Source organism: Ovis aries, chromosome 5 (genome assembly GCF_016772045.2).
Source record: "Ovis aries strain OAR_USU_Benz2616 breed Rambouillet chromosome 5, ARS-UI_Ramb_v3.0, whole genome shotgun sequence".
Taxonomy (NCBI): Eukaryota; Metazoa; Chordata; class Mammalia; order Artiodactyla; family Bovidae; genus Ovis; species Ovis aries.
In genome coordinates, this window is record NC_056058.1 from 90,909,811 (window position 1) to 90,937,635 (window position 27,825).

At 37.6% G+C, this 27,825-nt stretch overlaps 1 protein-coding gene across 21 annotated transcripts in view; it reads right to left on the reverse strand.

The window, feature by feature from the left end:
• The window catches only part of ARB2A (ARB2 cotranscriptional regulator A), a 407,046-nt gene that overhangs the window by 182,849 nt on the left and 196,372 nt on the right, over positions 1 to 27,825 (reverse strand). For all 21 annotated transcript variants that reach the window (XM_060416002.1, XM_042250753.1, XM_042250755.1 and 18 more), the window contains one exon: positions 275 to 394. In XM_060416002.1, the coding sequence (XP_060271985.1) occupies positions 275 to 394 (120 nt within the window). The remainder of the gene's footprint in view (positions 1 to 274; positions 395 to 27,825) is intronic.

Below are 27,825 nucleotides of genomic sequence, written 5' to 3' on the forward strand. Positions count from 1 at the left end.
CAAATATAAAATGCATGGAAAGTGGAGCTATAACGTAGAAATTAAAAAGTGAAATGTAAATAAGAAACAGGCAAAAAGTTGTCTGATTGGCAATGAAAAGCTTTGCACAATAAAAGTACATTCCTTTTCAACAAGATGAAATTCATTACACCAAATACTTAATCTTCATCCTTTATAAATCAATTTCAAGTAACCATAGCGAAAAAATGGGAGTGAAGGCGATAAACCTGTAAGGAGTTTGGAAATTAAAAACAAGAGTTAACTGTGCACTTACCAGTTCAACAAAAGCAAGTCCTCCATAGCTGTGAGCAACAAAAAATACCTTCTCAGCTGCAGACTGGGCTATGAAATGGTCCCACACATAGACTGCATGTTCTTCAGGAGAGCCATTTTCCTATAAGTAAAACAGACATCATGTATTACATACTGCATCTAATTATTATCATAGCAATCAAAAATTAAATTATATGCTTGCTTATGCAGCATAAGAAATATGATAGCAATAGCTCATTCCAAACAATAACAATACAAAAGAACTATAATGGAAATTCAAATTAGGGAATAAATTAGTATTGAGCCATTAGTAAATTACTGCTAAACTTAAGTGCTACTCCAAGCTTCTGAAAGAAAATATTTAAAATTGGCACATTTTGAGGGGAAATGGCTCATTCTCGGTTTATCTGCGATATTAAAATATACCTAACTACATTAGAATTGCATGGCATAAAGTTACAGTAGTCTTTTAAGGCAGTGTAACACTAAGAAACATCAGATACATTTCTATATTTATATCTGAAAATATTTAGAGTATAAATACATCTAAATGATTTGATTTATGAAATTTTAGGTACCCCTGTAAATTGAAAATAAGGAGAAAGTTAACAACAAGTGTTTTCAATTTACATCGTTAAAAATACTTTTCCTGAAATAATTTTCCATATATATTTTATTTCTAGAACTGGGAGGATTTCTAAATGCGTAAACCTGGGACTTTTTCTATTTCTCTTAAGTTGCTGGTGCGCTGTAGTTGCTTGGTCGTGTCTGACTCTGCGACCCCATGGACTGCAGCACGTTCCTCTGTCCATGGGGATTCTCCAGGCAAGAGTACTGGAGTGGGTTGCCATGCCCTCCTCCAGGGGATCCTCCCAACCCAAGGATTGAACCTGGGTCTCCTGCATGGCAGGCAGATTCTTTACCATCTGAGCCACCAGGCAAGTCCAATAAATATATGACTGTTGCTTTAATTCCAAAGGTTCTCCAATAACTTCATTTTACTGTGTTTACTTCTATAGCAAACACAATTTGTGGTTTAACCTAAAATTCAGATAATGTGGAAAACAGTTAAAAAAATACAAACCGATAAAACTAAGACATCATGAAAATATTTTGTACGAATAATTCTTGGGATGCTTTAACACCGAAAGACTGATTCCCTAAGAATGTCATAATACTAGATGATGAACACAATTTATTCACCTTTTCCATCTCAGAAATTTTAAAATATCATGTTACGGTCCCAATGAATGGTTTCACTGGCTCCATAAAAGCTATTATTCCCTAATGTCTATCTCCACCCTGTATTTCTCTCCAGAGCTCCAGACCCAAGGTCATTTCCTTTTGAATGCCCCACAGATACTTCAAGCTCAACCAATTCAACACTTTGATAAAAACATCCTCTCCAAACCTGTGTCACTGTCTTTGCTCCCCACTTCCTGCTCAAATCTGAGCATCATCTTCTATTTCTCTCTCTCTCAAACTCCACATAAAATCAGTAATTAAAACCCTTTTGATTGTCCCCAACCTTCTCTTAAAGCCACCAGTTCTCTCCATTCTCATTTCCTCTGGCTGAGCCTAAGCTCATCCTTTCACAAATGGATGACTGCAACAATCTCCAGTCCAGTTTCCCTGCCTCTAGGATTATCCTAGAGGGTATTACCCATTTAAAGGCCCTCTCCTAACTCTGTAGTGAGAACAACTTTTCAAAAATGCAAATATGGACATGTTGCCATTTGCTCACTCACTGCTTAGAACATTCCAAAGTCTTTTCCTCAGCTCCAGGACCAAGCTTAAACTCAGAATGACACTAGGGCCTTACATGATATGGCTTCTGCCTTGAAATGAATGCACAAAATATGATGATCTAAAAGATACCCTTTTATCCCCATGAGAGAATGGAAAGAACACTCTCTGTGTTCCAACTGCAGGGAACATCCTGTAATATCGTAGCTGTGCCATACACTTCTTATCTCTGGGCTGGTTTTGATATTATTGTTTGGAAAGTGACCCATATGTTCTGCCTTTGCTTAACCCATCACCTTCACCTGCATCATTCCTACATGTCTTCAGAACTCAAACTAAGATAATTGCATCTAGCCCCATCACTTCAGGGCAAACAGAAGGGGAAAGGGTGGGAACAGTGACAAATTTCTTCTCCTTGGGCTCTAAAATCACTGTGGATGTGACTGCAGCCATGAAATTAGAATACAGTTGCTCCTCAGCAGGAAACCTACCACAAACCTAGACAGCGTGTTAGAAAGCAAAGACACTGCTTTGCTGAAAAAGGTCCATAGAGTCGAGGCTACGGTCTTTCCAGAGTCACATACGGTTGTGAAAGCTGGACGATAAAGAAGTCAGAGCGCTGAAGAACAGATGCTTTTGAACTGTTGTGCTCGAGAGTCCCTTAGACAGCAAAGAGATCAAACCAGTCAATCTTAAAGGAAATTAACCCTGAATGCTCATTGGAAAGACTGATGCTGAAGCTGAAGCTCCAATATTTTGGCCAACTGATGCGACGAGCCGATTCATTGGAAAAGATCCTGAAGCTGGGAAAGACTGAAAGCAGAAGAGGGTGACAGAGGATGAGATGGTTGGATGGCATTACCAACACGATGGATATGAACTTGGGAAAACTCTGGGAGATGGTGAGGGATAGGAAGGCCTGGTGTGCTGCAGTCCATGGGGTCGCCAAGAGCTGGACATGACTTGGTGACTCAACAACAACTGGAAGGAAGACTTTGTAGACACCTCAGGCCTTAAAACAAAGCAAAACAATGGCCAGTTGTGGATGTGACTGGTGATGGAAGTAAAGTCCAGTGCCGTAAAGAACAATATCGCATAGGAACCTGGAATGTTAGGTCTATGAATCAAGGTAAAATGGAAGTGGTCAAACAGGAGATGGCAAGAGTGAACATTTTAGGAATCAGTGAAATAAAATGGACTGGAATGGGCGAATTTAACTCAGATGACCATTATATCTACTATTGTGAGCAAGAATCCTTTGAAAGAAGTGGAGTAGCACTCATAGTCAACAAAAGAGTTCAAAATGCAGGACTTGGACGTAATGTCAAAAATGAAGAATGATCTCTGTTCGTTTCCAAGGTAAACCATTCAATATCACAGTCATCCAAGTCTATGCCCCAATCAATAATGCTGAAGAAGCTGAAGTTGAACAGGTCTATGAAGACCTACAAGACCTTCTAGAGATAACACCCGCCAAAAGATGTCCTTTTCATCACAGGGGACTGGAATGCAAAAGTAGGAAGTCAAGAGATAGCTGGAGTAACAGGCAAATTTGGTCTTGGAGTACAAAACAAAGTATGGCAAAGGCTAGCAGAGTTCTGCCAAGAGAATGCACTGGTCATAGTAAAAACTCTCTTCCAACAACACAAGAGAAGACTCTACACATGGACACTGCCAGATGGTCAATATTGAAATCAGGCTGATTATACTCTTTGCAGCCGAAGATGGAGAAGCTTTGTAGAGTCAGCAAAAACTAGACCGGGAGCTGACTGTGGCTCAGATCATGAACTGCTTATTGCAAAATACAGACTGAAATTGAAGAAAGTAGCGAAAACCACTGGACCATTCAGGTAAAACCTAAATCAAATCCCTTATGATTATACAGTGGAAGTAACAAACAGATTCAAGGTATTGCTATACCTTGATCTATTGATATACCTTAATATACCAAGCTCTGATAGATGAGTGCCTATTGTTATACCTTCATCGATTGATATACCTTGATATACCAAGATCTGATAGACAGAGTGCCTGAACTATGAGTGGAGGTTTGTGCCTGAACTATGAGTGGAGGTTTGTGACACTGTACAGGAGGCAGGGATCAAGATCATCCACAAGAAAAAGAAATGCAAAAAGGCAAAATGGTTGCCTGAGGAGGCCTTACAAATAGCTGAGAAGAGAAGAGAAGCTAAAGGCAAAGGAGAAAAGGAAAGATATACCCATGCGAATGCAGAGTTCCAAAGAATAGCATGGAGAGATAAGAAAGCCTTCCTCAATTATCAGTGCAAAGAAATAGAGGAAAACAACAGAATTGGAAAGACTAGAGATCTCTTCAAGAAAATTAGAGATACCAAGGAAACATTTCATGCAAAGATGGACACAATTAAGAACAGAAATGGTATGGACTTAACAGAAGCAGAAGATATTAAGAAGAGGTGGCAAGAATACACAAAGAATTATAAAAAAAAAAAATCTTCATGACCCAGATAACCACAATGGTGTGATCACTCACCCAGAGCCAGACAGCCTGGAATGAGAAGTCAAGTGGGACTTAGGAAGCATCACTATGACCAAACCTAGTGGAGGTGATGGAATTTCAGCTGAGCTATTTCAAATCCTATAAGATGATGCTGTGAAAGTGCTGCACTCAATATGCCAGCGAAGTTGGAAAACTCAGCAACATCGACAGGACTGGAAAAAGTCAGTTTTCATTTCAATCCCAAAGAAAGGCAATGCCAAAGAATGTTCAAACTGTCACACAATTCTATTCATCTCATATGCTAGTTGAGTAATACTCAAAATTCTCTAAGCCAGGCTTCAACAGTATGTGAACCATGAACTTCCAGATGTTCAAGCTGGATTTAGAAAAGGCAGAGGAACCAGAGATCATATTGCCAACACCCTGGACCATCGAAAAAGCAAGAGAGTTCCACAAAAACATCTACTTCTGCTTTACTGACTAAGTGAAAGCCTTTGACTATGTGGTTCACAATAAACTGTGGAAAATTCTTTAAGAGATGGGAATACCAGACCACCTGACATTCCTCCTGAGAAATCTGTATGCAGGTCAAGATTAGTGCAACAGTGAGACATGGAAGAACAGACTGGTTCCAAATCGGGAAAGGAATATGTCAAGGTTGTATACTGTCACTCTGCTTATTTAACTTATATTCAGAGTACATCATGTGAAATGCCAGGCTGGATGAAGCACAAGCTGGAATCAAGATTGCCAGGAGAAATATCAATAACCTCAGATATGCAGATGACACCACCCTTATGGCAGAAAGCAAAAAACTAAAGAGCCTCTTGATGAAAGTGAAAGAGGAGAGTGAAAAAGTTGGCTTAAAAGTCAACATTCAGAAAACTCAAATCATGGCATCTGGTCCCATGACTTCATGGCAAGTAGATGGGGAAACAGTGGAAACTGAGAGACTTTATTTTTGGGGGCTCCCAAATCACTGCAGATGGTGACTGCAGCCATGAAATTAAAAGACGATTGCTCTTTGGAATTAAAGTTATTGCCAAACTAGACAGCATATTAAAAAGCAGAAGACATTCCTTTGCCAACAAAGATCTGTCTAGTCAAAGCTATGGTTTTTCCAGTAGTCATGTATGGATGTGAGAGTTGGACTATAAAGAAAGCTGAGCACTGAAGAATTGATGCTTTTCGACTGTGGTGTTGGAGAAGACTCTTCAGAGTCCTTTGGATTGCATGGAGATCCAACCAGTCCATCCTAAAGAAAATCAGTCCTGAATATTCATTGGAAGGACTGATGCTGAAGCTGAAACTCCAATACTTTGGCCCCCTGATGCGAAAAACTAATTCATTGGAAAAGACCCTGATGCTGGGAAAGATTGGAGGCAGGAGGAGAAGGAGATGACAGAGAATGAGATGGTTGGATGGCATCATTGACTCAATGGACATGAGTTTGAGCAAGCTCCAGGAGATGGTGATGGACAGGGAGGCCTGGCGCAATGCAGTCCATGGGATGGCAAAGATTGGACACAACTGAGTGACTGAACTGAACTTGGCCTTAATAATTTAGTGTGCATTAGTTTAAAAAGTAGGAAAATATTTATTAAAATCAGGATACTGGTTTACTCTGAGAAGAGAAACAGTTGTGATTGGGAAATAGACTTCTAGTGGCTGGAAGTATTTCATTTCTTTCCTGGGATGGTAGCTACACAAATGTGTTCTTTATAGTTACAGTTAAAATTACTAACACATACCAAGCAGTTTTTTGTGTATATATAGAATGTAACCATAGAATTTATTCTGTAAACCTTTTAGAGTGAAGAAAGGTATTGTTAATAATTGTACTGGGAAAACAGGTCTAAACTGGAACAATCTAGAGAAAACCCAGACATCTGATTTCCCTAGTTATATCTCACAATGAAATGTAAAAACAAAACAGGAAGACAGATAACAGTTTCTATGTGCTGGTAGTTGGCAGAACTAACAATTTCAAATATCTGTGATGGTCCTAAATATTCTCCTATATAGAGAGACAGAATTAAAAACACATAGGAAATTAGATTACTCTGCGCCATCTAGGTTCTGTGCTGAAAGTGGGGATGTCAGGATGATAAGAAGCAAGCCACGATCCTGACCTTCACTGTGTTTGCCATTTCATAAATGTGCTAACAAACAAAGACAGGAGAGGGCGTAGTGTGTGAGGAGCATTACTTTCTCTATTGTTGACGGACTGTCTTCACACAAGTCCAACGGGTCTACTATAAACCCACACTACTTGATATCAGTGAAGCCCTCCCTGCTTTCTTCTCACAGTCAAAAATCCTTCCTGTATACTGTTGAGAGTCTATCTGCCCTTTCTGTTTCATTCCCATCTATTCCGAGTCCTCCAACAATGAATTTTAACTAGTCTCATTTCTTCTAGTCTTTCCCATTACTTTTTGCCAGATTAATCTTCCTGAAGCCTAGCTCTGATGCACTCACTCTCTTGTCTTAAAGGTCATTTACCAAAATGGTTGCCATTGCCTACAAAACAAACAACTATAACTGGAACTCTTTAGCCACCATCTTTAAACTCTACCTTTCCAGCCTTCCTTCTTACTATTTGCAAATAGTAAGATCCTAGAGAAAAAATCCTAGAGAAAAACTCTACCATGAAATACAGTCTGGGATCTCATGAGTAATGCAGCTCAGACTAGGCAAAAACTAGACATGAGAACACTTCCAAGGCAGCAGTTCAGCATTTCATAGATAAAGTAGACTATCCCACTACTTAGACTGATGGCAGAGCGAATGGGAAGCAAGGGATGGACTAACTGATTACAGAGGAAAAATCAACAAAAAGTTGTGACTCAGGATATAAGGGAAATTCCCAACCGGGTCCAAATGAACCATCTATGACTAAAGGAGACTTAAGAACCAACAGCTCTTTCCACTGTTCAAATGTAAAGACTACTGTTTGCAGAGATTAGTATTACAGTTGATTTTTTTCATCCACAGTCTATGGAGATGATACATATTAAAATGGTTTAGGAGTAGCAGGAAAAAGAAATCTGAAGTATTCATGTGCACTGAGTATTTCAATATTTTCAGCCTGACTCCTAAGGTCATCAAATTATTGTTCAGTTTTAAACCTAAAATTAAAAACCTAATGTTCTAAAAAGCCTAACTCAACTGAAGGAAAAAAAAAATGCCTATAATATCCACTTAGGGGGTTATCCATAGGCACAACTAAACCATTATACAAGATTATTCTAGGCCATACTTGACATACATTGACATAAAAAGATCCAGGAAAGGGAATCACAGTTTGCCATCAGGGAAGCACCAGGCATTCCTTTTAATGGAAACTCCCTAGCAGTTCCTATAGCAGACACAACAGAGAACTTTGCGGGGGGTTACTGTGTTTGTCCCACAGGGTATTAGCTCAGGAATGAGGGAATCAGGCTCACCTTGGGCAGAGATAGGAGTAATACTGCCTTAAAGTTTTATAACCTACGGAAGCTAATGCCTCTAGAAACAACACCAAAATGGTTGTCTGAGGAGGCCTTACAAATAGCTGAGAAGAGAAGAGAAGCTAAAGGCAAAGGAGAAAAGGGAAGAGATAACCCACGTGAATGCAGAGTTCCAAAGAATAGCACAGAGAGATAAGAAAGCTTTCCTCAATTATCAATGCAAATAAATAGAGGAAAACAACAGAATTGGAAAGACTAGAGATCTTGTCAAGAAAATTAGATACTAAGGGAACATTTCATGCAAAGATGAACACAATACAGGACAAAAACGGTATAGACCTAACAGAAGCAGAAGACATTAAGAAGAGGTGACAAGAATACACAGAAGAACTATACAAAAAGATCTTCACGACCCAGATAACCATGATGGCGAGATCACTCACCCAGAGCCAGACATCCTGGAATACAACGTCAAGTGGGCCTTAGGAAGCATCACTATGAACAAAGCTAGTGGAAGTGATGGAATTCCAGTTGAGCTGTTTCAAATCCTGAAAGATGATGCTGTGAAAGTGCTGCACTCAATATGCTACCACATTTGGAAAACTCAGCAGTGACCACAGGACTGGAAAAGGTCAGTTTTCATTCCAATCCCAAAGAAAGGCAATGCCAAAGAATGCTCAAACTACCGTACAATTGCACTCATCTCACATACTGGCAAAGTAATGCTCAAAATTCTCCAAGCCAGGCTTCAACAGTACGTGAACCCTGAACTTCCAGATGTTCAAGCTGGATTTAGAAAAGGAAGAACCAAAGATCAAATTGCCAACATTCAGTGGATCATTGAAAAAGCAAGAGAGTTCCAGAAAAACATCTATTTCTGCTTTATTGACTATGCCAAAGCCTTTGACTGTGTGGATCACGATAAACTCTGGAAACTTCTTAAAGAGATGGGAATATCAGACCACCTGACCTTCCTCCTGAGAAATCTGTATGCAGGTCAAAAAGCAAGTTAGAACTGGACATGGAAGAACAGACTGGTTCCAAATTGGGAAAGGAGTATGTCAAGGCTGTATACTGTCACCCTACTTATTTAGCTTATATGCAGAGTACACCATGCAAAATGTCAGGCTGGATGAAGCACAAGCTGGAATCAAGATCACCAGGAGAAATATCAATATCCTCAGATACGCAGATGACACCACTCTTACGGCAGAAAATGAAGAACTAAAGAGACTCTTGATGAAAGTGAAAGAGGGTGAAAAAGTTGACTTAAAATTCAACATTCAAAAAATGAAGATCATGGCCTCCAGTCTCATCATTTCATGGCAAATGACAGGGAAACAATGGAAACAGTGAGAGACTTTATTTTGGGGGGCTCCCAAATCACTGCAGATGGTGACTGCAGCCATGAAATTAAAAGACGCTTGCTCCTTGGAAGAAAAGTTATGACCAAACTAGACAGCATATTAAAAAGCAGAGACATTACTTTGCCAACAAAAGTCCATCTATTCAAAGCTATGGTTTTTCCAGTAGTCATGTATGGATGTGAGAGTTGGACTATCAAGAAAGCTGAACACTGAAGAATTGATGATTTTGAACTGGGTTGTTGGAGAAGACTCTTGAGAGTCCCTTGGACTGCAAGGAGATCAAACAAGTCCATCTGAAAGGAAATCAGTCCTAAATATTCATTGGAAGGACTGATGTTGAAGCTGAAACTCCAATACTTTGGCTACCTGATGCGAAAAATTGACTCATTTGAAAACACCCTGATGCTGAGAAAGATTGAAGGCAGGAGGAGAAGGGGACGACAGAGGATGAGATGGTTGGATGACATCAACGACTCAATGGACATGAGTTTGAATATAACTCAGGAGTTGGTAATGGACTGGGAGGCCTGGGGCGCTGCAGTCAATGGGGTGGCACAGAGTCAGACCCAACTGAGCAAGCGAACTGAGCTGATAGGTGCTGATTCCAAGAGAATTCTCCAACAAACTTCGCACATGCAACTTCAGAATTTTGTATCTGGGAAACTCAATGTAAGACACCACTTTATTAGGGTTCCAGAGACACAGAGCTAGAAGGTTAACTGAAGGTCAGATTCTCATATAGAAAGGGAGTTTTACTAACCCTTGACTGATAGCATCTTACAAGAAATATATGGAAAGTATTTAATCTCTTTATAAGTATTATTATCCTGCCTATGTCTAAAACTACTGTAAAATACTCTTGGCTCAAGTTTACATTAGTTCCACTATTAGCTATGTAAGCTTAAACTGAATCCTGTACTATTTCATTGGTTCTTCTCTATTCTGTTATTTATTTAACATGACACGTCATGTCTTCCTTCTAGAATATGAGCAATTTGAAGATATATTGTTTCAGATTCTGCCTATAAATTAGAAAACATGCTATAGACATTTAATAAATGACTAACAATGCTAGTATTATTGGCAATGATACTGCTGACAAAGTACCATGAAGTGCATTTCAAAAGGAATATTCCAACTCCATTTCAGGAATCTAGATTCTAATAATCTGGAAAGTGGAAAATGATGGTTGTTTGGTGATGTTCATCATTGCCTTATGTACAGAAAAAAGTGTATCTGGATGATGCCTAAATAGCCAATAATGCAAAAATAAATATTTAAGCAAGTTAATACTTCTAACGAAATATTATATAGCTATTCAACGAGATTATAAAATAGTACACACAGTTCATCTAATTTTATAGGTGGTATAATTTTCACTGTTGGAAAAAGGCTTGAAAAAGACTAGATAGAGTCAAAAAGATTAAAAGCAGCTGCTTATGGATGGCGGGATTGTGAATATTTTCTATTCTCAGCTCCTTTAGATCTTTCTGGACTTTCCAAAGCTAGTACAAAAAGAATGCTCTTTATAATAAAGCAAGTAAACAACAACAACAAAAATGAGAAATCATACTGAAGAACTAGTGCTGGCTTCTTAGAGGGTATATGACTCTGAGCAGGAGCTCTACATCTAACAAATTCTAACATCTGTACTGAACCCACCGCACATTTACAAGCTGCAAATCAAAGGGCTTGTTTCAAACTGGTGCAAGAGCAAAAAGCGATGGCTGCAAAAAGAGAAAACCCACAGAAACTGGAAGAGCAGATACAGCGCAAGGAGACGAAGACTACCAGCACCGTAACTGAGCATGGTGAGGGACAGTACTGCGTCTAAAGCACCCCGACTGACAGGAGCAACAGCGACCCTGAACTGCCCAAAGAAAGCTGACACTACATGAGAGTCACATCTGAAGGGCACGTGACAGACAAGTAAGCAGCTTAATTCAAAATATTATTTTTAAAGAGAAATAATAAAGGAGATAAACCTTAGCTATAAAAAAAATCTGGCTTCCTTATGTGACTGTTCCCCAAGACTTTCACAAATTTATGGCTTCTTGTTTTTTTTTTAACTATTCACAGTGTTTAGTAGAGTCATATCCTCATCCTTATCAGTTCAGTTCAGTCGCCCAGCCGTGTTCAACTCTTTGCGACCCCATGAATTGCAGCACGCCAGGCCTCTCTGTCCATCACCAACTCCCAGAGTTCACTCAAACTCATGTCCATCATGTCAGTGATGCCATCCAGCCATCTCATTCTCTGTCGTCCCCCATCCTTATGAGATGTAACAAATTCTGCCAAACGTGCTGCCTCCTGCAGCAGTTATGTACAATAATGGTAGCACAGGAACTAATAAACTTAGAGTAGTTTTTAATATACATTTCTGACAGATTACATTATGAAAATTCCATTTTATAAATAAGGTGGTGCTGTTCCAAGGCACATTTGTGTCATTCCAACCTGCAGCCCACACCGTGTCCACAATCATTATATATTTATAAACCATAATCCAGACAGTGTATACTATCAGTAATGTATTTTGAAGCTAAACAGATTTCAATAGGAAAGACTTTCTAATATGCCTCAATTACAGAAATGCAAACATACTAAATCTGCTTTACAGGTTTCTCCATGAATTTCATATCAGAGTGCATTTTGTATTGCACTTCAAGCTGGATGATTTTAGAATATGCAAATGTACAAAGTGCATGAAAAGACAAAAAGTAAATCCATTAATTAGAATTTGCTAGTGGCAGAATGCATAGAATATTTACACTGCGGAACTCAGCAGTATTCAGAGTACAGGTTGAATTTCCTGACGCACTCTTGCCATCATTAATTCTTAAATGCCAAACAAAAGTGATACAGTAACCAAAGCCTTATCAACTATGCCAGATTCTACTACCTAGGCATTGCAGGCTCTGCATTTATGATGGACTACCTGAGCTGATAACACATGGAATTATCTAAACAACATTTGCATATTTGTGTAATTATTTTCTAAGGTTAATTAGCTCCTGTAAAGTATTTCGCCCTTTGAGACTGCTTACAGTGACAGGTTCACATATTTTCTGAACCACTGCCAAATTTGACAGATTTCTCTTCAGCTAACCTGTTGCTATGAAGTTATAAAATGAATGCTCCTATAGTATATATTTTAAACTTATAACTGACTTTTGGAAAGTAAAATGAAAATTGAATGAATTTCAGGGTTTTTTTAAAAAATCATCCACTTTTAAAATCCAAACTTCAAGATTATTTTGTTTTACTTCATATAAATATTTCCGTGATTACAATGGTAAATAAGCACATCTACTAAGAGAGCTACTCTATGAATAATAAAGTCTAGCATTTTTCACTGTAAATCAGCACATACCTATGCCATTAGCTCCAGCTGTGTTGCCTATGTCTCACACACACACACACACACACACACACACAAACCCTTCACTAGCTGCCCTTAGTACTACCACTGATTTGCTATTTACACTGGAGACATCAGCTGGAGAAAGAACACTAATATAAAATCCACACTTTTTTATGACAAAATTTACAAATCAAAGTTATTTCTTTTTAAAAAGCTAAGACCTCATTAGGTAAAATATGGCTCAATAAAATCCAAATGGGAAGCAGGTATCCAAGACAGAGGGATTTACGAGGATGAAAAATGTTAAGTTATACTTCCTTGCACCCAAGCAATCCACAGGTACAAGATAAAAGAAAATTTATATTCTTAGGAACTGGCCAGTAGGGTATGCTTCCGGAAGAAATGTAACACAAATACCATATGGCCCTAATTCAGAAAGACACATAGAAGAATATCATATGATTCAGCTTTAAAATTTGGAGGAAAAGAGTATAAATTGTACATTAGTACAGAACAAAACATTTATAAGAACAGTTATGCGTAAAATATATTTTATAATATCATATGGAATTAATTTTGCCTTAACCCAGCTAAATACTTTGAATTAAAATTTTATCTTCCTTTTTTGCATATTTTAAATGAGTTATCTTTTTAAAAGTATAGGCATTTGTGTTTAATGATGATTAAAAGACTAGGAGTATATACAAATGCATAAAACTCATTTACAGCATACATCTAATGAAAACATCTTCAAAAATAAAGGACCATTATTTTGTCTTTAAATAGTAAGTGGAACCATATGAAGTTACCAACATTAGACACTTTTGACCTTAAAAATGGCAATTTCATATGATTCTACCTTAAACATAATGAAAATAAACAGAAGAAACTATAAACTAGAGAGATCTTGAAGGTACTCATTTTCTTCCTGCCTTTTAGGTGTTATGATATTATTATTATTGACAGCCATCAGTCTTGGAGACAGATTCAAGGCTACCCTACTTGTCAATATGGCTATACTTAATAAATTATGAGTGAGTGAGTGAGTGAAGTCACTCAGTCGTGTCCAACTCTTTGTGACCCCCATGGACAGTAACCTACAAGGCTTCTCCATCCATGGGATTCTCCAGGCAAGATATTGGAGTGGGGTGCCATTTCCTTCTCCAGGGGATCTTCCCAACCCAGGCTCCTGCATTGCAGACAGATGCTTTACCGCCTGAGCCACCAGGGAAGTAAGAAATTCATAATGATTACAACTGACAAAGGATTGGTATTCAGAAGCAAGTCAAACACATGTGAATTTCATAGATATTTCAAGTTCATCATGTCCAAAAGTAAACTCTGCATTGGGTTCCCAAATCCTATTATCTGTTCTTTCTTTTTCATCTTGTCAAGTGGTACCTCCAATAACCCAGTTGTTCAAGCCAAAAATTTGGAAGTCATCCTTGACATCCTCCTCTTCCTCTTTACTGATCCAACTTATTTATATTCCAAAATATTTCTAGAATCCATAAACTTCTCTTAATTTCTACTCTTACTATCTCAGCCCAAGCTATCACCAACTTTTGCCTAAGACAATAACCACTTGGGCTTCCCTGGTGTCTTAGCTGGTAAAGAATTCTCCTGCAATGCAGGAGATGTGTGTTCGATCCCTGGGTTGGGAAGATCCCCTGCAGAAGGGAATGGCTATCCACTCCAGTATTCTGGCCTGGAGAATTCCACAGGAAGCAAGGGGACTATAGGGGACTGAATTCTGAAAAGTGCTAAATTGAGGTAGGCAGAACATTAAGTTGGATAAAGAAAGTTAACTGACACATAAGTACCCACTGAGGATACAGGATTTAATACCTGCTTAAATTTTCTATCGTTACATAATACCACAAACTTAGGGGCTTAAAGAAACACATTAATTTATTACCTTACAGTTCTGTGTATTAGACACAGGTATTGGCATAGGTCTCAATGTGTATTGACATAGGTCTCAATGAGCTAAAACCAAAGAGTCCATTCTGGAGGCTCTAAGGGAAAAAATCCATGTCCTTGCCTTTTCCAGCTTCTACAGTCTGCCCCCTTGGCTTGCTGCCCCCTTCCTCCATCTGAAAGCCAGAAGCCTCGCACCTTTCTAGACATTCTTCCATAGTCACAGCTCCCTCGCTTCTATTTCTGCCTTTTTTTCCCCACGTTTAAGAACTTGTGTGATTACAGTGGGTTTACCCGGATAATCCAGGATAATCTCCCTATTTTAAGGTCCTTAATCATATCTGCAAAATTCCTTCACCATGTAAAATAACATACTCACTGGTTTCGGGGACCAGGATGTAGACATCTTTGGAGGCCATTATGCTACCTACCACAACATCCTAGCAATAACCCTGGGGAGACAGTAATGCTCTTAGAAGCTTGAAGAAAGTAATGACGTATACCAAGTGAAGATCTTTGTATCACATGGTATCACTCACCGGACAGTGTGCATCATAGAAGAGAAAATAAGACAAGAAGACAGAAAGACTTGACCGGTTTGTGTCTGCTAGACTGTTACTGGCTACTTTGTGCTAGCACAATCAGCACAGGAATGAAGTCAGAGCAGCAAGGATGGATGTGATGCATGCATACCTCAAACATGCATTTTACTAAACAAGGCTGATCCAGTTACTGACATTTAATGGATACAGTCATCCCTTGGGATCCACGGAAGATTGGTTCCAGGACCCCCCATAGATAACAAAATCCAAGGATGGTCAAGTCCTATATACAAAATGACTTAGTTTTATGTTTGTTGCTTATAGAAGATGGCTGAATCCACAAAAGAGGAACCTGTGGATATGAACGGCTGACTGTATTTCAGGAGAGTGAGAGGTAAAAGAAACACCTGCTGTGTAGGTCTGTGTGCTGGGGAAGGAGTGAGGTTAGAAGAATCCTAAAGGTAATTAGCATTACGACAGCACATTGAAGACATTGCAAGCATTCCAGACAGTCCAGTCTAGAACATTCTCTAGACAAAAGCTAAGTATGTCCCATAGTATTTATATCTGAATCTAAAACAATAATTATAGCAAAAACTCATATGTTAACCCTGGGTCATCAAGAAAAGGTTCGATTATTTTCAATGTGCTCTATCTAAGAAAGTGGGCTTCCCAGGTGGCTCAGTGTTAAAGAATTCACCTGCCTATGCAGGCAGCTTCAGTCTCTAGGTCAGGAAGATCCCCTGCAAGAGGAAGTGACAACCCATTTCCCAGGAATTTGGGCAGGGAAATCCCACGGGCAGAGAAGCCTGACGGGCTACAGTCCCTGGGGTCACAAAGAGTTGGACACGACTCAGCGAGTGAGCACACATCTAAGAAAGTAAGGCATACCATAGAACATTTTATAGAAATGTAAGGAGTGGAAGGGAAGTAAACTTTACAGAAGCTGGTATTTCCTGGAGGCCTTAGGAAGCTGCTGGAGTAGGAAATGGCATCCCACTCCAGTATTCTTGCCTGGAGAATCCCATGGCCAGGGGAGCCTGGCAGATTACAGCCCATGGGATCACAAAGAGTTGTATATGACTGAGCAACTAAGCATTAGGAAGCTGAGGCTTTTGTGTAGGCAGGACAATTATTGTTAGGCATCGGTGGATCAAATGTAAACACTTATGGTTTGATAACCCTCTTTTGTAAGACACATGTTAACCAGATGATCTGGCTGTGATTATACTGTGAAAGAGGAACTGCTCCCAAATAATTAATAATTTATTTTAAAACTGTGGACGGATTAGTTACATTTGCCAGTGACAACATTCTCTCTCATTCCTCCCCCGCCCTCTCTCTCTCACCACCCACACACACACACACACACACACACACACACACACACACACAGATGAAGACCCATTCTCGTCCAGAGAGTGCCCTTTAACAGCTTTATGACTTTGGGGAGTTCACTTATCATCTTGGATGCTCACGCTCCTCATTTGAACATGGAGGCTAACCTGTGAGACCTCTAAAATTATACCTTCTTTTAATCAAATAGAATAAAAACTTGGGAACAAAGAACATACCATGGGGAGGTTGAAGAGATACAAAATAAGAAGCCTGGAAAATAGCATTATGACAGATGTTTGAATTCTGTCAGGATATATCTAAGATGTAATAAGTTATTTACATACTTGGAATAATTATTTACTTTGTCACAAACCAACTTCTTAAAACACCTTGAAAATATAATAATAAAAACATAATATTAATTCAAACTATTATCTAATTTCTCCACATGTTGTAATAAAACCTAATTCGTTCAAACATCTATAGTCTAAATTAGCAAAAAATGTGAATTTAAGTACCATTTTAGCTTCCAAAAAGTGAAGACAAGGCAGAATTTCTAGAATTCATTTATTAGAAACCTAGTCTATCTTACAATTTTAAATCTAGACATTAAATTTTGGTTATCAATTGATATTTTCACAATGCTGTGATTATAGATTTGAATTAGTGATGGTTTTATTCCAATGAGACAGATTCCCAGGAAAAAGACAGCTTGGTAGAAAGGTTTATGCTCTCTCACATCCTCATCACACTGGGTGAGGGCAATCTTTTCTTTATATCTAGCCAACAATAGCTACTATAGACCTTTCACATTTTTATCAATTTCATCAGTTAATAGTTTTAAACTGATCAGTGCTCTCACATGCATTCCTTCTCAATGGGCATGTTAGGCAATTACTTACTCAAATAAAACCGGTGCTTAGCACAAAATGTTTTTTCATGAAGTTTTGTCTATTTACTGAAATAATTTAACTTGAAAAAACTTTTCAACTTGCCTTGATTAGTGTAAAGGTTTTAATAAAAAGCAGGTATTTTAGAATGCTTCTATGCTAAGAAAAATATTTCCTCTACCACAGCTTAGATTTCTCACCATGTAAACAATTAAACTGGGAACTTTTGTGTATTTTTAGTAAAATAATAAATTGGAATTTTAGAATAAGAGCACATCAAATGTTTCCTTTATCATCCATCACAAAAGACAGAGAACAATTTTACCATGCTATTTTTATTATCTGCTATTTATTGCAAATATATCCTAATTAATAAGAAAAATATGATAAAAAGTAAGAAAACTAATCATACTTATGTTACTATTATTACTTATTATAGTAATGCTAGCAACTAACATTTATCACGTGGTTACATCTTACCAGTTTGTGATCAAGTACTTTACATGTATTAACTCACTTAGTCTTCATAATCACACGATGAGGCAGGTACTATTATGACTCCCATCGCACGGGTGAGGCACAGAAAGGCTGAGTGGCTTGTTCAAGTGAGAACAGAATTAGTGCAATTCAGGATTAGATCAGGGCAAGTCTGAGCTGAAAACCCCTGTTACCCATGTGCTACACCGGGTCTGTCTTTCTATCCTCCACAGTACCTTGCAAGCCGACTTTTACAAAGGCCTGAAGTGTTAACTTGCACTTAAATACTTTATTAAGAAAATTAATTTAAAGCAATCCGGTAACTTTTCTAACAGAACTATAGGAAGCTTATTAGCTTCTATTAGCAACATGCTGAAATCACTGAAACTAAGAATCATATACCCATATTTTAAAAAAGGGATCAACTAGTATATTCAATAAAGGAATTCTAGAACCTGTACCTTGCTTTCTTTTTAGACTGAAATATTATTTCCGTGTTCCCTTTGGCATCTCTAATCAAACCACATATACTTCCTCTGTAGAATATGTAATTACTTGAGACTAAATCCACAAGTGAGGCTTCTGAAAATTGGAACGACCTCATGTAATTAAAGTATGATTAAGTATCAGATTATTAATATATAAAATATTTGAAATTAAAAAGATGCATGACAAAATAAAACTGTAGTCATTCTAGCAAACTAGACAATCTCAATTTTAGGGTAACAGAACAAAAGGCTTCAAAGAATCTTTATACACTATAAAGATCATCAGAACTAGACTGTCACATGCTAACCTTGCTGGCACCTAAGTCCTCGAACAGTATTTGTAAGTGCATTGTTTCAAATCAATAACTAATTAACAAAGTACAAAAGAAGTTGCACTGCTTCCTTAGCTCCTTGTTAAAATGGCTTTTGGCAGCACATGGGCAGAAAGGTCGCTTTTATGACATCTCCTGGAGCCTTTCAACACCCTGCCTCTGTCAGATTAAATTACTTTTAGCAATTAATTGTCATAAGTTAAAACAGAAGCACATTTGTTACAGCAGGCTGTCATAATGACATGGTGAGTAGTTGTTTTGATATGAATTTCTTCCACTGACCTTCTATCATATCTTAATTTTTGTGGTTGACCTAACTGGAAGATTGGGAGCACATCTTAACTCAAAAAGCACAGGCAAAACCTTGGGAGTCTTGGAATGAGACACTAACAAATAATTGAAAAAAAATTTTTTCCACAGATAATGTAAAGTGGAGGTTATAAAACAAAGGAATGTGTAACTTGGAAGTTAAATTTAAAACAAAATTATTCAACATAAAAATACAGAATGTAACAAGAATTTTCTGTTGAGTTCATAAACATGAGATTATGAGATCACTGTCATAATGTACCAAAGATAAATATACAGAATGCTATGGGAAATGTTAATTTTTAAAGATAAATTTTACTTGATAAAGGTGTCATTTAAATGTCCATAAACTTCAGCTACTAATAATAATTCTTTATCAAATAATGTTTTTTGTAAGTCTATAATTGAATAGAACAGAAAAAACTATTTTCTAATTATTGATGATTATACTACTTTGGTAAATCCAGGGATAGGTCAGATAGCACTTTGAACAGTGAAAACATGTGCTCAGATCTTTGTCCTAAAGGTTAAGATAATCTTATATTTGATTATTTTCCTATTGCTATAAATCTGCTACATTCTTTTGCTATTTTAAAATTTAAGAGAACGCCATAGAAGATGAAAAAGATAATAGGCGAAAAACAGACCATCTCAAAAGAACAAGGAAAATGAAATGGCATGATGTTTTCAAGAAATCCTGAATCCACGAAAACAGTGATTAAAAACAGCCAACAGTTTTCAAGTGCTTACTCTGAAATATATATACTCTACTAAATGCCTAATAGGCTCTAATTCCTTTAATTGTCATAACACTCTGGGCAGTAGCTGCTATTATCTTCTTTCGACAGATAAGGCAACTGGTACTCAGAAAGTTGAAGTCATCTGCGTGCCAAAGAATTGATGTTTTTGAACTATGGGTTGGAGAAGACTCTTGAGAGTCATCCAACCAGTCCATCCTAAAGGAGATCAGTCCTGAACATTCACTGGAAGGACTGATGCTGAAGCTGAAACTCCACTAGTTTGGCCACCTGATGCGAAGAGCTGATTCATTTGAAAAGACCCTGATGCTGGGAAAGATTGAAGGCGGGACGAGAAGGGGATGATAGAGGATGAGATGGTTGGATGGTATCACCGACTCAATGGACATGAGTTTAAGTAAACTCTGGGAGTTGGTGATGGACAGGGAGGCCTGGCACGCTGCAGTCCATGGGGTTGCAAAGAGTCAGACATGACTGAGCAACTGAACTGAACTAAGTTTCACTGTCTTCAGATTCCTTAATCTTGAGTTAACCCAACAGTACTTTTTATATATGTATATACATATACAGATGTGCTCTGTTTAAAACTCAGTAACTTCATAAAATCATTTATTACTACACACATGTATGTCTATAAATCTAAGAACAACCAATTTTTTCTACTTGTTTAAAAAAACAAAAAAGCCTTGGGATGCTTACTTCTTGGAAGAAAACCTATGACAAACCTAGACAGTGTATTGAAAAGTAGAGACATTACTTTACCAACAAGGGTCCATTGAGTCCAAGTTATGGTTTTTCCAGTAGTCATGTATGGATGTGAGAGTAAGACCATAAAGAAGGCTGAGAGCCGAAGAATTGGTGCTTTTGAACTGTGGTGTTAGGGAAGATTCTTGGGAGTCCCTTGGACTGCAAGGAGATCCAACCAGTCTATTCTAAAGGAAATCAATCCTGAATATTCATTAGAAGGACTGAGGTTGAAGCTGAAGCTCCGATACTTTGGCCACCTGATACAAAGAACTGATTCATTTGAAAAGATCCTGATGCTGGGAAAGACTGAAGGCACAAGGAGAAGGGGACGACAGAGGACAAGATGGTTGGATGGCATCACTGACTCAATGGACATGGGTTTGAGCAAACTCCGGGAAACGGTGAAGGACAGGGAAGCCTGGTGTGCTGCAGTCCACGGGGTTGTAAAAAGTCAGACAGGACTAAGCGACTGAACAACAGCAACAATGCCTAAAGAACGGAGCTCCAGTTCTTCCGCTTCATGATATGCACTAAAAAAGGCAGACTTGTGTATCTGATCTGTATCTGAAAAGCAGGAGGACTTATATCCTGAGTTCCCAGAACAGTTTGGAGGAGCTGTGTAAGTATACGGAAAAAGATGCAGGCACATAGGTCAGCCTGTGCGAGGTGAGGAGAAACTCTAAAATCTGTGATGGGCTCCTTAGTATCATGAGAACCTGTGGACACCTGAGGACCAGGGAAGCTTGCTCCTTCTGCTCAGAGCACAATATGGTGTCCTCCGCTCTATGGATTTTACAGTGAGCATTTAAGCTTTTATAGTCTTTATCTACATCGTTGTTGTTGTTTAGTTGCTAAGTCATGTCCGACTCTTTCGGGACCCCGTGGACTGACCCCACCAGGCTCCTCTGTCCATGAGATTTCCCAGGCAAGAATACTGGAGTGGGTTGCCATTTTTCTCCATCTTCCTGACCCAAGGATCAAACCTGTGTCTCCCGCATTGGCAGGTATTTTTTTTTTCCCACTGAGTCACCAGGGAAGCTCCAAATTAAATCTGTTCATCTTTTATTAATTGTGCTTGTTGTTAGATATTAAGGGTGCTTAGTTCTTGGACTTTATTTTCTCTGATAATATATTCTATAGCACTGAAAGATTAACACTAAAGGCAAAGCAGAACTCACTCATTTTGCTTAATGACTCATTAAGTGTTTTTATATTTTAGAGAGTTATAGATAGAATACAACCGACTGATAAAATGTAACTTGGTATTCCTTTCCCTTTATTAAAACCAGTGGAAACTCTTATACGGTAGCTCATTTTCAGGTGGGAGAAGAAAATAAAATGCCTATTTTAATAAGAATTACTTCATTATTTCATGGAATCATAAACGCTGAGGAATTATGGCCTACCACTTATTTGCATAGCTATACATTTAACAGAGGAAAAGCTGCACAGGTATAAAATGACTTTTACATTATTTCTCACTGGTCATTGCAGTAACTTCCTTAGTTGAAATTTCAGTTCTCACAAACACTAACACACCTTATATTACATGTGTTTTATACATCTTTAAAGTAACAAACTATTTCACTGTTTGATTCTCATTATAACCCAATGGAATAGACAGGTCCTGGGAGACCTCTTATATTTCTTCTTCTTTAATCCTCATCTAATCAATTAGCATATCCTGTCCATGGGCCATCCTAACACCATTTCTAAATTGACACTTTAACTGCTTCTGAAATCCATCATATATTTCAATTGCCTAGGAAGTAAAATTAAGCACATATGCATGAGGAAATGATAGCATAAAAAGATAGATGGGGAGAGCCGCAATAGTCAAATAGATATATTATAAAGCCAAGTGATCATAACTATTTGCCTTCTTGCAAATGTAAAAGAATTATTACAGGAAAAGAAACATTATAATGTAAAAATTATCATCTCTGTAACCTAATGCCATTTTAATAAAGATAGAGATGGGGGAGAGGGAGTGCAAAAGGGGATGAGATTGATTGTATTGGTGGCAGTTACAAAAAAGATAAATTCCCAAACTTAAAACTGGTGAGTGGGGTAGGGTGAGGATAGAAGAATAAAGTGAGGACTATTACTGTGTGAGGCACTGCCAGATATTAAATGTACAAAAGTGAAAGTGAAAGTGAAGTTGCTCAGTCGTGTCCGACTCTTTGTGACCCCATGGACTGTAGCCCACCAGGCTCCGCCATCCATGGGATTCTCCAGGCAAGAGTACTGGAGTGGGTTGCCATTCCCTTCTCCAGAGGATCTTCCCAACCCAGGGATCAAACCCAGGTCTCCCACATTGCAGGTAGGGGCTTTAACCTCTGAGCCACCAGGTAAGCCCTAAATGTACAATAAAATCTCAAAAGTTCCATTAGAATGGCAGTGGCAAGTATAGCCAGACCTCTGAAGGGACCAGAATGATGATACCCAGAGACAAAGGGAATGATGTAAGAATTCAGTGTTTGCTAAAGGTCGAACTTCACATCTGTAGGGGAAAAAATGGATTATTTTAAAAATAAGGTTGAGACAACTGTCTTAACTTTGGAAAAATTTAAGTGAGATGTAACCCTCAGAGCAACCACAAAAACAAAATTCTACTGGACAAAACACTTAAATATCACTGGAGAAAAGTTTGTCTTTTGAATAAAGAGGATCAGGATAATTATCAAAATGGAAAAAAATGAAACTGGATTCACTTCACTACAAACTTAAATCAATTCCTGATAGAATGTGAACTGAAACTGTAAAATGAAAAATTCTTAAGCACATGAGAGAAAACATAGGGGAATATATTTGTGAACTCAGAGTAGGTAAGAACTTCTTAAACACGACATTAAAAGATAAATCATACAGAAAACAACTAATAAATTTTAGTATATTTAAATTAAGAATGTTCTCAAGAGACATTAAACAAATGAAAAGACAAACCAGAGTGGAAGAGTGGCTTGTAATATGTAAATAACATCTACAAATCAATAAGAAAAAATAACAAAAGAAACAATAACAAAATGGGCATAATGGGTTATTTACAAATGAGGAAACTGAGATGGCCAATTAAATTTGAAAATATATTCAGCCCCATTAGTAATAAAGCTAATGCCAGTTAAAACCACAATAGGATACCATATAATAATCTTCAAATTAGCAAAAATGTAAAAGATAACACAAAGATCTGAGAATGATATGAAGGAAGATAAGTGTACTGCTGATCAGGATAATTCATACTACTTTCAGAAATAACTTGTTAAGTCAGTAATTCTACTCTTAAGCATAGAATCTAGAGAAAATTTTTACATATGAACACCAGAAACAATATAAGAATGTTCATTAGAAGCTCAAAACAGCAAAAACTAGAAAACACACTAGCAATGTCCATGAACAGTAAAGCAGATAGTTAAATAAATACCATATAGAAACAAAAATGAACTATTGCTAAACATATATTAACACTATGTGCAAAAAATAATTGCAAATTCCAGAAAGGAAGTAAATATGATATAAGGGAAAGAAAAAAAATGATATAATTAATATTTAGGAAAACAAATATAGTGAGTTATAAGAAAAAGCACAGAGAATATTAATACAAAATTCATACTTCAGGAAAGGGAAGACAAGGATGTGACTAGAGGAGGCATGGGTGAGTTTTCTAAGGTACTGTTAAAATTCTATTTCTTAAGTTGGGTAGGTACTCTGGTGTTTATTATTTTTACAATTCACATATTTGTTGCATATGTCATAATAAGTCATTTAAAGTAGTCAAATGTTAACAGAACCATAAACAGACCAGATGAAAATAAAAGTTAATAGTAGTGCAGGTACCAGACACTATGCTAAATATTCACTTTATTTTCTTAGCCACACACTGTCAACTAATTGAAGATAAGAATTCTGTAATATTATGTTAAACCGAACACAATAAACAGCTAAACTCCAGTTATGGTTCAAGATATATAATAAGTAACTAAACAAAAATCATTGTATCTGCTTTGAAAAATTAACATATTCTTTAGATACTACTTTTTATAAATTAATAATTTTATTTCTAGTGTTAAACTTTATAGTCTAACTACGTTCCCCTGAACTCAAACACACATACTCTTTCTCGCTTCTGTGCCTTTGTTTATATAATTTCTTCTATTGTGAATATCTTCTCCCCTTCTTGTACACTTCTTCCCCTCAACCTCTACTTAGTGGTGATAACTTGAGATGCTTTCCGGGTATCACCTCATCCAGGAAACTGTCCCTGGATCTGTCATGCTCAGCCTCTAACTGGATTATGTCCCCTGGGTCTCCAACTCGAGTACTATCTAGAATCTGACACATTCCTCTCTCATTGTGTCCATACCCTTATTATTGAGTTCATATGGGAACGGTTGACGTCTTATTGATCTTCATATCCCAACTGCCTAACATAGTGCTTTTCAATAAATATTTGATGAATAGTGTAAGAATTTATTGGCTGAGGTACTAAAAGAAAGAAAGAAAGAAAAACTTCTCTGAAAAATCACCTGTTAACAGTTGAACCGTAAACTCATTAAGAATAGTTGGTTGAGTTTCATGTCAATTGTTTTTCGCAATGAAATATAAGTTACGGCTCTTCTGACTTTCTTCCCATATTCCCACATTTAACTCAGCCACATTTAAGTTTATTTAATCTACTAATGCACATAAGGCAACACAAAACAAAATTACAGATAGTACTCAAATCACCAGATTTATAATACAGTTATAAAATTTTTCTCATTTAGAGACACACTCTTGATCACATACATTCTATTTAGAAGAGACAGGACTTAGAACTAATGCATATTAGAACAACTGAAAGACAAACTGACTAAATACATCTTTGCCAATATTCTTAATCTTAAAATTGTTATAATCGATCATTTCTCCAATTTAAAAATTTATCCTATAATAAAAAATATTAAGTGGTATTTTTGCCACAGTATATTCACAGATAGAAATCCATTCAAAGGCTTAACCTGTTGGAGCTGCTGTTTATACTGCCCTTGCTAATAAGTGCATAAGTCATTATCAGGGTTCAGTGGCAATTCTTAGTTTGATGATTGAAATAGTAACAGTATTTTCACAATGCAATAGTGTCATCAATAAAGTTCCTTGTAAATTTTAAGCAGGTGAACGTGGACAATCTGGGCTACCCACCACAATTTGAACTGACTCCCTTAAGCACAAAAATTGACCAGAGATTCTAGTGTAAAGTAGATGATAATTCTAGTCACAGACAACCTTGGCAAAGAGACCTTTATGGAGAAATGAACTAAATGTAAGCTTTTATATGAAATGATTAGACATCTACTTTGGATAGTAAACATATAAACTCAATTATTTCCTTAATTTGGAAAAAGTGCTTAAACTTATACTAAATGCAGTTTACAAGGTGGGGGAGGAGGCTGTGATCGCTTTGGGGAGTGTCCGTGTGTGCACCCTTGCTTTTGCAGTGGGGGGGCGGGCGCAGGACAAGGAGGGGTGAGAGGGTCAGGAAGAGTTTACAAAGGAGGGAACATTAAAGTTAGGTATTAATAGACAGAGGGCAAGTACTTCGTGAAGAATTCCTTAGAATTTGAACAGAGTCCTATAAAATGTCCAGTAATATTAGCTACCTCTCTACAATGTTCTACTTTTAGATGTTCAACTGACATGATGAAAAAAGCGTTCCGTTTCAAATGTCTAAAAATGACCATTATAAGCTAACTGGGTAATCTTTCTGGGCTAGTTCTGAGAATTATATTATTGCATATCTATTTAGGATATTTTGGTGTAGCGGCTTTATCTTTTTCCTGTAAGTAAGGGTCTACAGAGATCAGACCAGTGTCGGGGGAGATGCCCCCTTGGCACAGAGGTTTTAGCTCTGGAGAAAGCAGTACTTGGGAAGCTGCTGAATGAAAGACAGACATCCTCCTTACGTAGGGTGAGGTCAGTCTGGGGGTGAAGCTGAGCAAGGACAAGAATTCCTCAGAATGTGTGGTGAGAATAGAGCCTGGCACAACTAATTGGACTAGATGAGTGTCACTTCAGTGGCTCTATTATAGGATCACTCTGGTCTCAGGAGTGTGCCTTGAATTGCACAAGGCAGTAAACCAGAAGGCTGCTCAACAGAGAGGGGAACTATGCTTAGGCCTTTAAATACAGCCTTTTTTATTATTAATCTTACAAAATTTTTTGAAACATTTCAAGTCAATGGGCATCCTTTTCCTACATACTTTTAGCTAAATGGTTGCTATTGCTATTCAAACTAAGATTTAATGTCATATATATGACACACTCTTTGTTATTTAAATATATTATAAAATATTTTAAAATTAGTCTTTAAAGTGTTTGAAGCATTTTCAGTTTTCCATAGTCATCAAAGAAACACTTATTTTCTCTGATAGGGTCACTAGGTTCCATTTTATGAGTTTCCCTATAAGAATGTCACCCTTATCGACATAAAAGATTGGCCACTCACTCCTCCATTTAGCTACTATTTGGGTACCCATCATGAGCCAGACACTGTGGATACAAAGATGAATAAGACAAGATGAATACTTAATTAAATGCAAGACACAAGAGCATAAGCAAATAATTCCCGTGAAGAGTGGGCTACCTGAGTATAAAATGAAACACACAAAGGATGTGGCATATAGGAAAGCTCTCAAAACAGGGCATCACATGCCATAAATTACTACCAGGATATAACAATACAAAAGAAACAATGCATTTCTGCCAACAGATTCAATCGGTGCCTAATCTGTGCCAGGCTGTGCTAGGCACTTGGGGCACATCAATGACAAAACAAAAACACCAGCACCCTCAGAGCCTATTCTAACAGGAGAGACAGACATTAGACAATATTTGACGGATAAGTAAATTATATGATAGGTTAGAAGGGAATAAGTATTGAAAAGGAGCGGTGGGTAGGGAATGGGAGCATGCAAGCAGGGCTCTAATTTTAATTAGGATGGTCAAGGTATATCTCTATTGAGATGATACTGGAGAAAATGCTCAAGGAATTCAGGAAGTTAGCCACACATAGAGCTGGGCAGACCACTGTCGGCAGAAGATCAAAGCAAAGGCTGAAAGGCAGGAGCCTGTCAGGCTAGAATGGAATAAGTGAAAGAAAGAAGGGCAGGAAATGAGGCATAGAGGTAAGGAGATGACAGTTCGCCCATGGCCATTGTCTAAGTAAAGCCAAATCTCAAAGTCATTCAGTCCATTTATTCATCCAACAATTTTATTGAGTATTATATATGTTCAAGGAAATCTGTCATATGTTACAGGCTTCCCAGGTTGCACAGTGGTAAAGAATCTGCCTGCCAAAGCAGGACATA